Below are 14,590 nucleotides of genomic sequence, written 5' to 3'. Positions count from 1 at the left end.
GCTGCATCAGGCTTAGACCCTGCTGCTTTTAGCATGAACCCAGTTTTCATAACAAAGGACCCCAGACTTTTTCAGCAGGCGTGAACCTGAGTGTAATTATATCCAATTGTCCCAGACATTTTCTGCTGGCATGAACCCTACTGGCATTATAACCAAGGACCCCAGACATTTTTATCGGACCTGAAGCCCACTGTCAAGTTAGCTAAGGTCCCCAGGCATCCTCATAAGGCGTGAACCCCACTGTTAGGGGTTTGACATGCTTTTCGCTGAACAGGTGCACCATGAGAGGCAGGAATCTCAGGAAGCCCTTGTAATGTTTTGCGGGACCCTTAATTTTTTTTTTAACAATAACACTGTTTTCTACTATAAATCATTTCAGGTCTTCAAGGTGCACCTTTCACTTATTCAGATCACATCACACTATATCTGGAAGGCAGAAGACACATTTTCAGGGTTCTTATCCAGAATACTGATTCTTGAAATCTCCCCTCCTTTATCTCACAATAGTACCTGCCCATTTACCATACTGAAGGACCCAGCTTTCATTGTTAGCCTGATACCCTCACAAACGTTTGAAAATAGGAAAAAAACACTTTCACTGCTGCTTGCAATGTGTACACCTCTGAAAACCCCCCCTTAGAAGTAACTGCCCCAACACTGATAAACTCACGGTCTTTCCTTCCCCCCTGTGACGATAAGGCCGTCCCTCAGAGTCGTGTACATTGTAAACACAGGCCCATTGTGGGCTTTGGCCACGATCCGCGACAAGATGTGGTCTTTCCAAACACACACGTCTCCGCTGATGGTACCGGTAAACGTCAGATTATTCTGCAATGAGAAGACAAAGCACACACCATGTATTTCAGAGCAGGTAATGGCAAACCAGATCAGAGCCGAGCAGGTTTCATAGGCAGGTGGGACTTTTCCTAACTGCTTGGTGTCTTTAAATTCCTAGTATGGCTGTGCAGAACTATTTGCGTCAGGCTCACATTGTATGCGACACATCCGTACATAGGCAATGTTCCGGTTTCTCACAGAACAGGAACACAGCCAAAACAGTTACAATCATGGCTACTGCCGTGCGGGCCTGGCCAGGGGCACCATGGAACCTCAAGACCTGTGCTTGTGAAACAAGCACCAGGGAAGACATTGTCCACTGTTCATTTCTCTTTCCACTCCTTACCACGTTAAGAAATGTTTCTCCTCAATGCGGTCAGTCAAACATACAAGAGCCCACGTGATTATGAGTGCCCTAGCAGAAGTGCCGATCTTCCACATGAAAAATCCAGTGATTATTATATTGTATTTATATAGCGCTTACTACCCCTGACGAGGCGTTGAAGCGCTTTAAGGCAATTAGTATGCTACCCTGGAACCCAAAGGTGGATTAGTGGTGGATTAGAAGAGGGAAATACAAATAATTATTCACCCAATGGTTGCCTAATTTGTAGACTGAGTGTGTCTGCAGAGGATAGGTGATATTAAAACATATGAGGGTTGCCAGAGTGCAGCTACCCACACAATGGAACAACCCTATTATATTTTAGAAAACCACACACATATTTTATCTTAAAAGTAAAATGGGTATTTCTTTGTTCAAATTTGAAATGTTGGTGGAAACTAAAGACAAACTTTGTGACTATCTGTGGTGTTAATTGTAATGTCAAGGTTTGAATTTAGATTTAAGCTCTATGAGGTTTATGTACATTTGGGGTTTCAATTGTAATATGAAATTACAATTCGAGAATGTGAATGTGGGATTTTGGGTGCAAGGCCTTTGATTCGCAAAATCACATGCTTAATGACCACAAAATAAGCAGTTTGCAGTGTACTTTGTGACAACAAAATAAGGAGTTTGAGATGACCTAATGGTACTTCGAAAGTTAGAAAAGCGTTTATTACATGGTAAGAGTTGGAGGCATGAGAGGGGCACCCCCCTCTTTTTGCCATTAGGAGTGCCATGCAGTAATGGTTTCCCTTGGCAAAACAAGTTGCTTACCTTCGGAAACACCTTCTCTGGTAGAGACTCTATCTAACCTCAGATTCCCCACCTTGTGAATTCCCCCATCATCCCCTCTACCTCGCTTCCCCCCCCTTCCTCACCCACTGTCTCCACCCCCATTATGCCAGACTGAACCCAGAGAATACGTTTTTTAAGTTACTAAAAACCGTGTCTAAAATAAAAACCATGTAAAGACAACAAATTGAATTAAAAAAAACAATCATTATACAGCGGGAGTTTAGTAATTAGTCCAAATAACAGCATTAGACAAAAACTAGTTTGAATGCTCAGCCTATATTCTCTTGCCAGCGAAAGTGTAGTGTGCAAAAGTACAAAAGTTTGGCCCTGTGAAATATTAACAGAATATCAGAACAGGTGATTAGCGTAGATGTATCTTGTTGCGCCGATTTTTGCATATACTTTGGTGGGTTGCATTAACATAACAAGCATTTGCAATGCAATCTGTCTCGCCTCTCGGCCTTATAAGTATTTAGCCATGCACCACATTGTCTGCAGGTGGGGGCCAGTAGCGGTTCCACCGGTATGTGTGGAAGGGAAACAGTGCTATAAACTGGCCATGCTATATTGTTAATAGCCAAATGAAGAAAGGTAGAGGGGCATGGTGATGAAGTTATTTTGACATGAAAGATAGACTTAGAAAGCAAGCGATTTTGAGCTATGTAAGTCTTACCATTTTACATTGCAGAAGTTCCACCATGCATTATAGAAATGTACAGATATACCACTATTAGTGAATAAACATTTCAAGGCTCGGCTTGTGCACGGGATCGGAGATGCGAACCAGACCATTGCCTCGGCTCTCCCATTTATTTGTTGGCTTGCCCAGCTGTAAACGCACTGCATTTCTTATGACTTAAAGCCTCTAGGAATCGGCTAACAGACTACACAACATCTAAACTAGATACATTAAAATACATTGCCGTTCCCATGCCCACCTCATATGCACATACAATATAAAGTCTACATGGGGGCACACTATCAAACTGTAAGCATCGGTTAGGGCAAGTGAGCGCATTTGTAGAATTTCAGCTGCTACACATTCAAGCCCACGACTCCGGAGAGCCGCCAATCCCCGAAAGGCGTTGCTACGAGCCCCATCTAATATACGTGAAAAGCTGGATTCACCTTCTCCTGCGTCACACATGAACGCTGCTCACGGTATTTCACAGTAACATGGAAACCGCGTGGTTGCGGCGGTGGGCTTTGCGGTATGCCCCCTTGTCATTTACGCACTTGGCCTTGTGCTCTTGGCCTCAGAGAGCCGCATGCTGTTGGCGAAATGGAGTCATGGTTCCTGGGAAAAGGAGTGGGGATGCGGCTGCTTTAAACGGGGATGCGGCGGAGGCATCTCCCGGGGTGAGATTGATGTGGCTGCAGCTGCCGGGATCTAAGCTAATGCCAAGGCAGAGTTGGGCGGTCCGGCCAGCGCAGTACAGATGCAACTATGCGGTTCCGCCATTTTAGGCTCCTAGTATTTATTGTACCGTGGGGGAGGAACACTTTGCAACCTATTGCCAGGTAAAGCCAGTGACCGGCTGTACAGTTTACCCATGAGGCATGTCGGCTCGACAGTGCGATGTCTGCAGGGGCACCGGCGGTGAAAGGGGCTTGTAAATAAGCCCCTTATTAGGTCTCGGCTAGCGAAGGCTGCGCTTGCGCAGTCTCGCTCGCAAGATTTAATGACTTGGAGAAGAGGGGCTTGAACCCGCCTCTCTTCTCTCCTCTTCTCCATTGGCTGGCCTCTGAAATACTGGTCAGCCATTGGAGAAGAGGTTTGTCTCTCCAAACAAGCCCCGTCCTTTTCGGATTCGGGGGCGTGTTTTTTCAATCATTTCTCTTTTTTGTACTCCCTGCCCCTTTCACACGTGGTGGGCTTGTTTTTTTTGTTTTTTTTTTACATGCGAAGGTTCGGCCATTTCGTGCGCGGCGGGACTGGGAACGGAGCATTTTTTTTTATCCTCGGCAGACAGGAGTCTGCAAAGGTACAGAGCGGTGGCTGTACTCCCTCTCTCTCACCTCCGTGACTGTGCACTGGAACGGCCCTAACATCAAATATTAATTGTTATGGCTGTAAGGTGGGGCTTCCCTTGTCGAGGTGTCGCGGCACCCCGGCACGCATTTTCGTCCTTACGCGTCCCCATGCTAGCGCCTACTAGTGGGCATGCTTGACTGCCGGCATTGCCTGCCCCGGTACGGGTGATCTCTGAAGTGACCGTGTCAAGTGACAGACTGCCTGTCAGCGCACATGTCAATGCCCACATTGTAGGCTAACTCCTCTGTGACTTGTAAATTATGGATCGGTGCTGCACAGAGGCCTTGCTCGCCCTCGCAGTGCAGTGTGCTGAAGGTGAGGGCACGGACGGTGTACGGTTACACTTCCCGTGTAACCGGTTCCTCCTCATTTGTTGAGATGTCTCAGCAGGGTGGAGCAGAGACTGAGCTGCCAGCAGCCGAGAGCTCACTTCAGTGACGTGAAAGTGGCTTCACTTCAGGCGAGCTCGGCGCACCTGCGAGCTCACCCTTTGATTTGTGACACATCCTGAGCAAGAGCCCTGCTGTGCCAGGAGGCTTATCTCCTGAAGAGGGCGGGGAGGGGCAGGGGTGCAACCCGTGATGTCAGCTGGTGTCAGCAGGGAGAGGGTCGAGCAGGGAGGCCGCGGCTGCACCTAGGGGTCTGCTGAACCAGTCCGAGGAGGCACGAAGCGCCGGAAGTGCACGGGGCACGCGCTGCTTTTATTTTACTTCACTTTCCATACGTATGTGTATGGGTTTAAAGGAATGGAATTGGACGCCGTCCAGACTCGTGTAAAGAGGTAAGCGTGAGATGCCAATGTTGTGGGAAGTAAGAGGGTGGTCGCGCTGTTATGACTGTGTCACACTGGCGTGGAGTGAGCAAAGTTTTAAAGCGCAACTGGAGAACTGCAGAGTACTCACCACCGATGGGCACTTCCACCATTCCCATTGTGCAGTGTCTGGAGCTACTTACTAACATCGCGCCGTGAAGCTTATCTTCTAGGCGTGTTTATGAGTGGTGTTATTAGTCTAGAATGCACCGATCATGCTGACTTGCTTAGGGGCTCTAAATCATTTAGCGCACGCCCGTTCTGTAACATGTGAAGGACACAGCAGTTGTGTGAAGACGTTCTGCGGTCCCGCATGAGTGTTTTGTTTACCCTTCTGTTTAACACCCGCAGTGAAATACCTCGGCGAAGTGTGCATTACAACATATTTGCATTCAGGGTAAGATTCCTCCCGAGACCGTAGGCACTTGCAGGCAGGTGTGACTTGCTCATGAGGCCCCGGGAATAAGTAGACTTTTTTTATCCTCGGCAGACAGGAGTCTGCAAAGGTACAGAGCGGTGGCTGCACTCCCTCTCTCTCACCTCCGTGACTGCGCACCGGAACGGCCCTAACATCAACTACTAATTGTATTGTATTAAGTGCACATAATGTAAATAGGTCAGTGGGGCTACTGCGTGTGTGTGTGTGTAGGTGGCTCTGTGGGTGGCTCTATGTGTGTGTGGGTTGCTCTATGTGAGTGGCTCTGTGTGAGTGGCTCTCGGTGTGTGGGTGGCTTTGTGTGTGTGGCTCTGTGTGTGGGTGCAAATACAATAGGTCTCGCATTTGAGAGTGATTAAGCTATTGACATTGTAAATAACAATGCCGTTTCTTTAAATGTTTTAAAAACAAAAACATAAACAAAAATAATGTCATGAGCAATGCCAATAGCTCTAACTTTAACAATGCCGAGACCATTGCATTGTAAATGCTTGGTTTTTTCCTGTTGTGAGCTAGCACCTTTGAAAAATAAGGTCTGGGCAAAATCAGGCTACCCCGTGGCATCTCTGCTTCAGGCATTTCTGCAACTCCTTCTTTGTAGGGCTTGCTTCATATGGGATTGTGGAAAAATGAGACCATTCCATCTGCTCTCCTCAGAAATAGGTGTATGAACTGTGCGCTAGAGATACTGCATGAGTCAAATTGAACAAGTTACTTACCTTCGGTAACGCATTATCTGGTAGAGACTCTATCTAGCTGCAGATTCCTTTCCTTTGAATTTTCCAGGCATCATGCTGGATCCGTAAACTTTTGCTGAGCAATACCCCTTGCGCACGATGTCGGGTGGCTCCGTGTGTCGCAGATGACTTCGGTAATGACGTTGCGGTGCCTACATAGGTGCCACCCAGGCACGCAGACGTCAGTACTTTTGTCTTTTCCACGCCAGAAGCACAGAGTCACGAAGTGACTGACATAAACCTGTGCAAAACTAGGACCTACAACATCAGTTCGCAAAGCGGGGAGGCATGGGTGGGGCTGTAAGGAATCCGCAGCTGGATAGAGTCTCGACCAAATAATGCATTACCGAAGGTAAGTAACTTGTTCATCTGATAGAGACTTCTAGCTGCAGATTCCTTATATTTGAATCAGATACCCAAGCCATTCCATCCTGGCGGTGGGTTGCGGACTCATGAACTAGACTAAAACGTCTTGCAGGACTGAACGGGCAAAGTGCCCGTCCCTGCGCACTTGACCATCAAGGCAATAATCTTTTGCGAACATGTGCAATGATGCCTACGTCGCTGCCTGACAGATGTCTTGGACAGGGACACCCCGTGCCAAACCTGTAGTCGCAGCCTTTCCCATGGTGGAATGGGCCATTAATCCCTCAGGGGGCTGCTTCTTCGCCAAGGCATAGCACATTTTAATGCAGCGAACAACCCAGCGAGAGATGTTTTTTTTCTGAACTGCCTTTCCCTTCTTTACTCCCACATACCCCACAAAGAGTTGGTCACCTCTCTTGTGCGGTCAAGGTAGAACAATGCTCTTTTTGTGTCCAGTCGGTGGAGACGCTTCTCTTCCTTAGAGGGATGTGGGGGGAGCAAAGAAGGTGGGCAAAGTGATGGACTTACCTAGATGGAATGGGGTCACAACCTTTGGTAAAAAAGATGCCCTAGTGCGACGCACCACCATGTCCTGAAAAGACATAAAATAAGAGGGCGAGCAGGATAATGCCTGTAACTCACTCACCCTCCGGGCCGATGTAATTGCCACTAAGAAGGCTGTTTTGATGGTCAACAGCCGGAGGGGACAATTGTGCAAAGGCACAAAAGGAGCGCACATCAAATAAGTGAGGACCAAATTAAGGTCCCATTGTGGCATAATAAAGGGCGTGGGTGGAAACAAGTGAACCAGCCCTTTTAGAAATCTATTTACATTAGGGGATTTAAAGAGAGAAACATTGGCGTAACGAAAGTCGAGGGGGCCCCCCTGCAAGGTACCTGGAGGGGCCCCACTCCGGATTTAAACCAGTGTTCTCAGGCCTAAGTACCTTGCTGAGGAGGCCCCCTGCAGCCCAGGGGCCCCCCCGCACCGCGGGGGCTGCGGGGGCCTGTGTTACGCACCTGGAGAGAAGGTTGGTCTGGCAGCCGCAAAAAAGCAGACAGAGCAGAAAGGTAACCCTTGAGAGTTCCCAAAGCAGAGCCCTGCTGGGCAATGGTCAGAATGAATAAAAGTACAGTAGAAAGAGGAGCAGAAAGAGGGTAAAAAGACCTTTCTGTACAGTATAATACAAATTACTGCCAACAGCAGGCATATACCGACTTAGTGGAGGGCCGCCTGGCCACCAGAATAACGTTACAGACCTCGGGAGGAAGGTCAAAAGCCATCAACTGCCACCGCTCAATCTCCACGCATGGAGGCGCAGAGTTGAAAGGTTCGGGTGGAGAATCCTCGCCTGCTGCTGCGACAGAAGATCCTCCCGAAGGGGCAGCCTGATCAACACTCATGCTCAGAAGCTCTGGATACCAGACTCTCCTTGCCCAGTCCGGCGGCACAAGGATGACTTGGGCCCGGTTTCTCCTGATCTTCTTCAGAACCATAGGCAGTAGTGGTATAGGCGGAAAGGGGTACAACAGGCCTGAGCTCCACTCGCAACGAAACACGTGCAGTACTGCTGACATTGCGCGTTCTCTTTGGAGGCGAACAAGTCTAACCAAGGTTCTCCCCACTGCTGAAAGAGACCTTGCGCCACCTCCGACTGGAGACGCCATACGTGATCTGCTAGGCATCGACGGCTGAGATCGTCTGCCTTGGCGTTCAGAGAACCTGCCAGGTGTTGAACCACCAGGGTTATGCTCTGGTGTTCCAGCCACGTCCAGAGACTCAGGGCCTCTCGATAAAGGGTCCATGACCCCACCCCGCCTTGCTTGTTGCAGTACCACATGGCGGTGGTATTGTCCGTGAACACCTGCACCAACTTCCCCTTGACAAAGGGAAGAAATGCTTTCAATGCCAAGCGAATCGCTCAGAGCTCCAACACATTTATGTGGAGCCCGGTCTCCGACTGAGACCAGTGACCCCTGATCTCCATCTCTCCCAAGTGGCCGCCCCATCCCAGAAGTGACGCATCCGTCACGATTGTGAGATTCGGTTGGGGAAGGGAGAGAGGTCTGCCTTTGACCCTATCTCGGTTCATTAACCACCACTGCAGATCCTTCGCAGTTCCTTCCTAGATCTGAACCATGTCGGTGAGGTGCCCCTGATGCCGTGCCCATTGGAACTTCGAGTCCCACTGCAGAGCCCGCATACGCCATCTCGCGTGTCTTACCAACAGGATGCATGAGGCCCAACAGCCTCAGAGTCAACCTCAAAGAAATCCAGGATAGAGGCTGAAATATCAGAATCATAACCTGAAAATCCTGGACACGCTGCTCGGGAGGATAAGCCCAAAACTGCACTGTGTCCAGAGCAGCTCCAATGAAAGGGAGCGTCTGAGAAGGAGTCAGGTGTGACTTTGGCACGTTTATAGAGAACCCCAGCGAATGCAGGAGGTCCGCCGTAGTCTGAAGGTGGGAGACGACTGCCTGGGGCGAGGACGCCTTCAACAGCCAGTCGTCAAGGTAGGGGAAGACTGAAACCCCTAACCTGCACAGATGAGTTGCAACCACCGCCATCACCTTGTTGAACACCTAAGTGGCACTGGTAAGGCAGAAGGGGAGCCCTGTAAACTGAAAGTGCTCGTGGCCTACCTTGAACCGGTAACGCCTGTTGCCCAGCAGGATGGGAATGTGAAAATAGGCATCCTGCAGGTCCAATGCTACCATCCAGTCTCCTTGGTCTAAGGCAGACAAGACCTGAGCCAATGTGAGCATTTTGAATTTCTTCTTTTTGGGGAAGAGATTGACGGTCTGAAGATCCAAAATTGGCCGAAGCTCCTTGTTCTTCTTCGGAATCAGAAAGTAGCGGGAATAACAGCCATTGCCTACTTCTGAAACTGGAACCCTTTCTTTAGCTCCTTTGGCCAAAAGAGCCGTAACTTCCTCTTGGAGCAGCTTTAAGTGATCCTTCGCCAGCCGTTCCTGAGTTTGCAGAATAGTAGGAGGAAAAGAAAGGAAAGGAAGAGAATAGCCCTCCTGGATGATCTGCAAGACCCACTTGTCTGTTATAGATCTCCAGCGGGGGAGATGATGACAAATTCACCCACCCACTGGAGTAGTGTGGTCCTGCAGAATCAGCCTAGTAGTGCTTGGAGGCTGCGGCTGCTGGGGGCAGTGTGGCGGACGACTTCTGACCTCCATTCTGAGGACGGAATGTGCCGCGTCCACATGCACATATGGCTTGAGTAGGCAGTGTGGGACGGTAGCTAGGATAGGGCTGGCACAGCTTGAAACCCCTTCCCTTGCCATGAAAGGGGCGAAATGAAGACTGGCCACGAGGCGTGGACGAGAGGCCCAAGGATCTGGCCGTAGCTCAAGAGTCCTCGAACCTGACCAGGGCTGAGTCAGCCTTTTCCCCAAAAAGGCGGCTTCCATCAAAGGGCATGTCCATCAAATTGGCTTGGACATCCCCCGAGAAACTAGAAGTATGAAGCCAGGTGTGGCACCTCAAGGCCACTGTCGTTGAAATAGACCTGCCCAGTGAATCGGTCGAATCCAAACCACACCGAATGGGGAATTTTGCTGCATCTCTCCAGTCCTTGACAGCCTGGGAGAGCACAGCCCTCCGGGAGTTGTGGCAGCACTTGCTCAACCGTCTCCCAAAGACAGTGGGAGAAACACCCCCAATAAGCATGCGGTATTCACCGACCGCAATGCCAGTCTGGAGGAAGAAAACATCTTCTTCCCCAAAGAATCCAGTCTCTTGAATTCCCTATCCGGAGGGGTGGAAGGTAATGCTCCATGGGAAGTAGAGGCCTGCACCACCAAACTTTCTGGGGTGTTGGCTTAGGAACTTTGGGTCGCCTGGTGCTGGGCAATGGCGGTGTGCAATCGTCCTATTCACAGGAGCCCCCACAGGAGCCCCTGTGCTAGGCTAGGATGAAGTTCCTAGTAGGACGTCGGTAAGTGCCTCATTAAAGGGCAAAAGGGGTTCAGAGGTGGAAGCCCCAGGTTGAAGCACTTCAGTCAGGAGATTAGTCCTGACCTGCACTGAGGGCAGTTCCAGTCCAAGGACCTCAGCTGCCCTCTTAACCACCATAGGATAGGACGCCCCCTCCTCCGTAGCCACTGTAGGTGGGGAGAGCATGCCAGTGCCTGGGGAAGTATCCAAACCATTGGCATACCCAAGTTCCCCATACCAGTCCATTGTCTCCTCAGAGACATCCTGGTTCTCTATAGGGTCTCCAGACTCCTCCCATTCCTCTCCTGAGCCTAGCACCTCCATAAAGTGCTCAGGCGACAACATAGAACCCCTGGGTTCTGTCGATGTTGGAATCGGTGACGAACGACGCCATTCTGGCTCCGTGTTGTCAGGAATGAGGATGGGGCTTGCGCCACTGACAGCCGGTGGCGACGACGTTGGCACCAACTTCGGGTTCGATGCCGTGGGAGGTCGCGTTTGTACGACCGGCGTCAAACCGGACCCGAGCTATATGCCCATGGGGTCAGATGTTTATATGTATTGATAGTCATCCAAGAATTTCTCCCTCTTCTGAACTTCTACTTGTCCTTAGCGAGTGAGATAAATCTGACCTGTTTGTTAAGAAGATATTTAAACCGCTTGTTTGTGATGGGTAGATCCCATAACTGTTCGGCTTTGAGTATTGAGAGTGCATCTTTCCATGCTATTGCCAAAGAATTATTGTGTAATTTAATGTGAATTTCTTTCCAAATTAGCGCCTTAAGTGTCTTGGGAATTGCGATACACAAAGAGAAGTAGTATTTTATGCTTCCTGACTTGTGGGCTAACCCCTGTTCCAGTAACCAAACTCGAGCCTAATTTATGCTTGTGAGGTGTCCCCTGGCAATCCAAAAAGAATGCTGAAATCTGGGGCGTTTAAAAAATATATCCGAGTATTCAGGAATGCTTCTGCGCAATAAGCCAAGGTTGGTATTAGCTGCGCTTTTACCACACAGATCAGAAGGCTCAACGATGGATTTGCGATATTTGTCAGAAATTTCCAAAAAGCGGAGATAAGTTAGGCGAGGTTTGGCTTCAGGGCATTCAGATGCAGAAGATGGGATCCTTAAGACCGATGGCGAGATATTTATACATGCTAATCCTGCATACCGCCTAGGTACCATGAGCCCCTTTTCCTGTGTTGTTTCCTGAAGATCAGAATATTATTTTTTTTGCCGGATTAACCAGCATTGCGTTTTCCTTCCAGTAATCGTCCTGGGAGTCCAACAGTTTCTGGTAGCCCACTCCTGTTTGTTTCAACAAAACCACATCTTCTGCATATTGTAATGAGGGCGCTGCTTGATGGAGGATGTGATTATGCTGGACTCAGTTGGGTGGTTAGATCCGATAATAATACATTGAAAAGAAGTGGGGAGAGGACACACCCTTGCTTTAATCCTCAATTAGTTTGAATTCTTGTGAAAAGGAGTTGACTTTTCACCCAGTTTATTTTGGACTCGTGTTTGAGTGGAAGACCTGAATTGCACAGAGAAGGTTGAATGGGAAGTTCCAAGCTTGAAGTTTCTTCTAGAGTAAGCCCCTTTGAACAAAATTGAAAGCTTTTGAGAAGTCGATGAAGCAAGTATAGAGCAGCTGTTTTTTGCAGATAGATCTTTCCACCAGTAGCTGAAGGCCCACCAGATTATCCAGTGTGGTTGAGTTGGATATGGAGCCAGTTTAATTGACTGGAATTAGCTCTTCAGAGACAGCCATGATTCCAGGTCCCTTAAAAGAAGCCTTGCCAGGTTTTTTGCCTCAGTATCCAACTAGGCTATACATTGCCAGCTCACAGAATTAGCTTAAGGCCCTTTCTTGTAAACTGGGTGTAACACTTGAGCTGTGCAAGGAGTCTGGGATTGTTTCTGTGGCCAGACAATAGTGGAAGAGTTTGGATAGAGCAGATGCCCAATATTTGGGGTCTTGTTTGAAAATAATCACTAGAAGCCATTTGGGCCAGGTGCTCTGCCCCTAATCCTTTTACTTATGCAATCTTCGAGGAGTTTCTGTTGGTACCAAGTCCACGGCATACAGTGATAGAATGTGGGATACCCATGATTGTTGTTCCACAGTGTTGCCTACAAGACCTATAGGACATCTTTCAAATCGACTGATCACACAGTCTCGTTGATTTCTACTAGTGCACACCCTGTGAAGTTTCAACCAGGTCTCATGCTCTCTGCTATGTTTGACTGTCCACAGGGATTTTTTTATATAGTTTTTCCTTAGCATCATAAGCTTCTCCTTTTCTTTGCTTCGCTCTTTAAAAGCTTTATTTACCTTAATTTCCTTGCCCAGTCTTATCTTCTCAGATCTCAGAGCACCATTTTTTTATGTTGAGCTTTTCTTTCAATGTAGTGATTGCTCATTTGTGTACCAAGAAATTGTTCAAACTCTGCCTGGATTGTATACCAGGTTTGGATTGGATTGCCTTTTGTCTAGATCGGGATATCTGTTTTAAAATATCATGCCTTATAGCTCTCTGGTGACAAATTGTTCAGTGGTGCTGGGGGCCCCAAGCTGCAGGGCATCCCTCAGCACAGTACTCAGGCCTGAGAGATCCGGATTAAATCCAGAGCGGGGGGGCCCTCCATGTACCTTGCAGGGAATCCCTCTCAACTTTTTTATGCCACTGAGCAAGAGTGTCTCTTTGACCAAACAGATGAGGAACAAATGTTAATATATTTACAGATGTAGGAGATGAGGGAAGCCATGGTTTGGCTGGGGCTTCCCTGTGGCCATAGATAGTTGCTGGTTTACCCTTCCTCTGGAGGGCCTGGCTTTTGTGTTTGGTATGACTGCCCCAGATGGTGCTGTTGGTCTGACCACTGAGGAGCTTGAACTCTCTGCTGAAAGAAGCATCTCATATTCTTTTTTCTTTTCAAGATCAACCACTTTTAATGTCTCCTTCTCTGTTTTCATACAAATGAATAACAACATCCACCTGGGGACCAAAGACGGAGTTTCCTGCAGATTAAGGCTATGTTGTGGAGCCTCAGATTTCTGGCCAAATAGCCCTAGCCATGAACTCAGTCTTAGGCAAATGCCTGTTGGAGTAACCATAAACAGCCTGGTCTGATGTGTTCTTCGTTGCACCAATTATTTGGTTGGAGACGAGCTTAGACTCTTAAAGGATTCTGGAAAATCCTGCCTGTCTTCCTTCGGCAATCTCTCAGTGAAACTTTGGAGAGAGTCCCAAACAGATCTCTTGTAACTACTTAACAATGCTTTGGTGCTGGAGACTTCATTGCTACTAAAGTTTTAAACATTTTCCTTCCCACTGAATCCATCTTACTTTCTTTGTCCAGTGGAATAGAAGAGGAAGGAGCAACCACATGAGACTTCTTTACAGCAAACACAATTATCGAGACCTTAAGAGTATCCCTTCTGAGAAAGACAGGATCTTGATCTGGAGGTCTATACAACTTTGAACGCACAGAGAATAACTAGCAGGACCTAAGAATAATTGTATAGCAGGATCAAGCAATTCTTTAGGAGAGGCTTGGATGCGGTTCTCTAATGAAGCGTCTCCAATTTCACAGAAGTAGTTGTACCATGACGCGGAATAGTGATATTTACCTGTGCTGCGCATCTAACCAGTATCTAATTGAAAGTAGTCATCCACTGGCAATACTTTTGCAGGAGGTACATCAGAGAGTTGGAAAGTCATTTCTGATAGAAGAGCGATGTGAGGAAGAGGACCAGGGTGTAGATTGCCTCTGTGTGCAAGAACAAGATTTCTACTGGCATATTTAAATCACCTACAGTGTGAGGTTGACCCCCATGTACACAATATTTTGGACCTCCCACTTCAAGATATTCTGGACCATGATCTTCTGCAAGGACACTTCTCCTTAATTCGTTTTACTGGAGTCCTAGAATGTGAACTCAGTGTCAATGACGGTCTTACAGAAACAGAAGGAGGAATTGGCTGTGGCATCATTGGAGGCAGCTGTGAAGATGCCAAAGGCACCAGAATAGCGGGGGTGCCTGGAAAAAATTTGGAGATTTAGATCCCCTTTACCGAGGTGTGCAAGATAGAACTACCCCAGGAGTGATTTGTCTTGATGGAGAATAGCTTTAAGAGTACTCCGAATCAGAGGTTAGAGGTACTTACTACTTCTTTAATTCTCAAACCCAATCAGAAGATAAGTGCAACTGTTTATAGGATGG

The 14,590-nt window shown here is 48.0% G+C and overlaps 1 protein-coding gene across 1 annotated transcript in view; it reads right to left on the bottom strand.

Annotated features, from left to right (window-relative positions):
• Positions 1–14,590, bottom strand: part of EML5 (EMAP like 5) — a 1,456,757-nt gene that overhangs the window by 165,904 nt on the left and 1,276,263 nt on the right. Inside the window, exon 34 of the mRNA XM_085626574.1 lies at positions 671–828. Within this exon, the coding sequence (XP_085482700.1) occupies positions 671–828 (158 nt within the window). The remainder of the gene's footprint in view (positions 1–670; positions 829–14,590) is intronic.

This window comes from Triturus cristatus, chromosome 9, assembly GCF_964204655.1.
Source record: "Triturus cristatus chromosome 9, aTriCri1.1, whole genome shotgun sequence".
In the NCBI taxonomy this organism is placed as follows: Eukaryota; Metazoa; Chordata; class Amphibia; order Caudata; family Salamandridae; genus Triturus; species Triturus cristatus.
The sequence above is the reverse complement of the archived record's forward strand: the minus strand, read 5'-3'. Positions and strand labels throughout refer to the sequence as shown.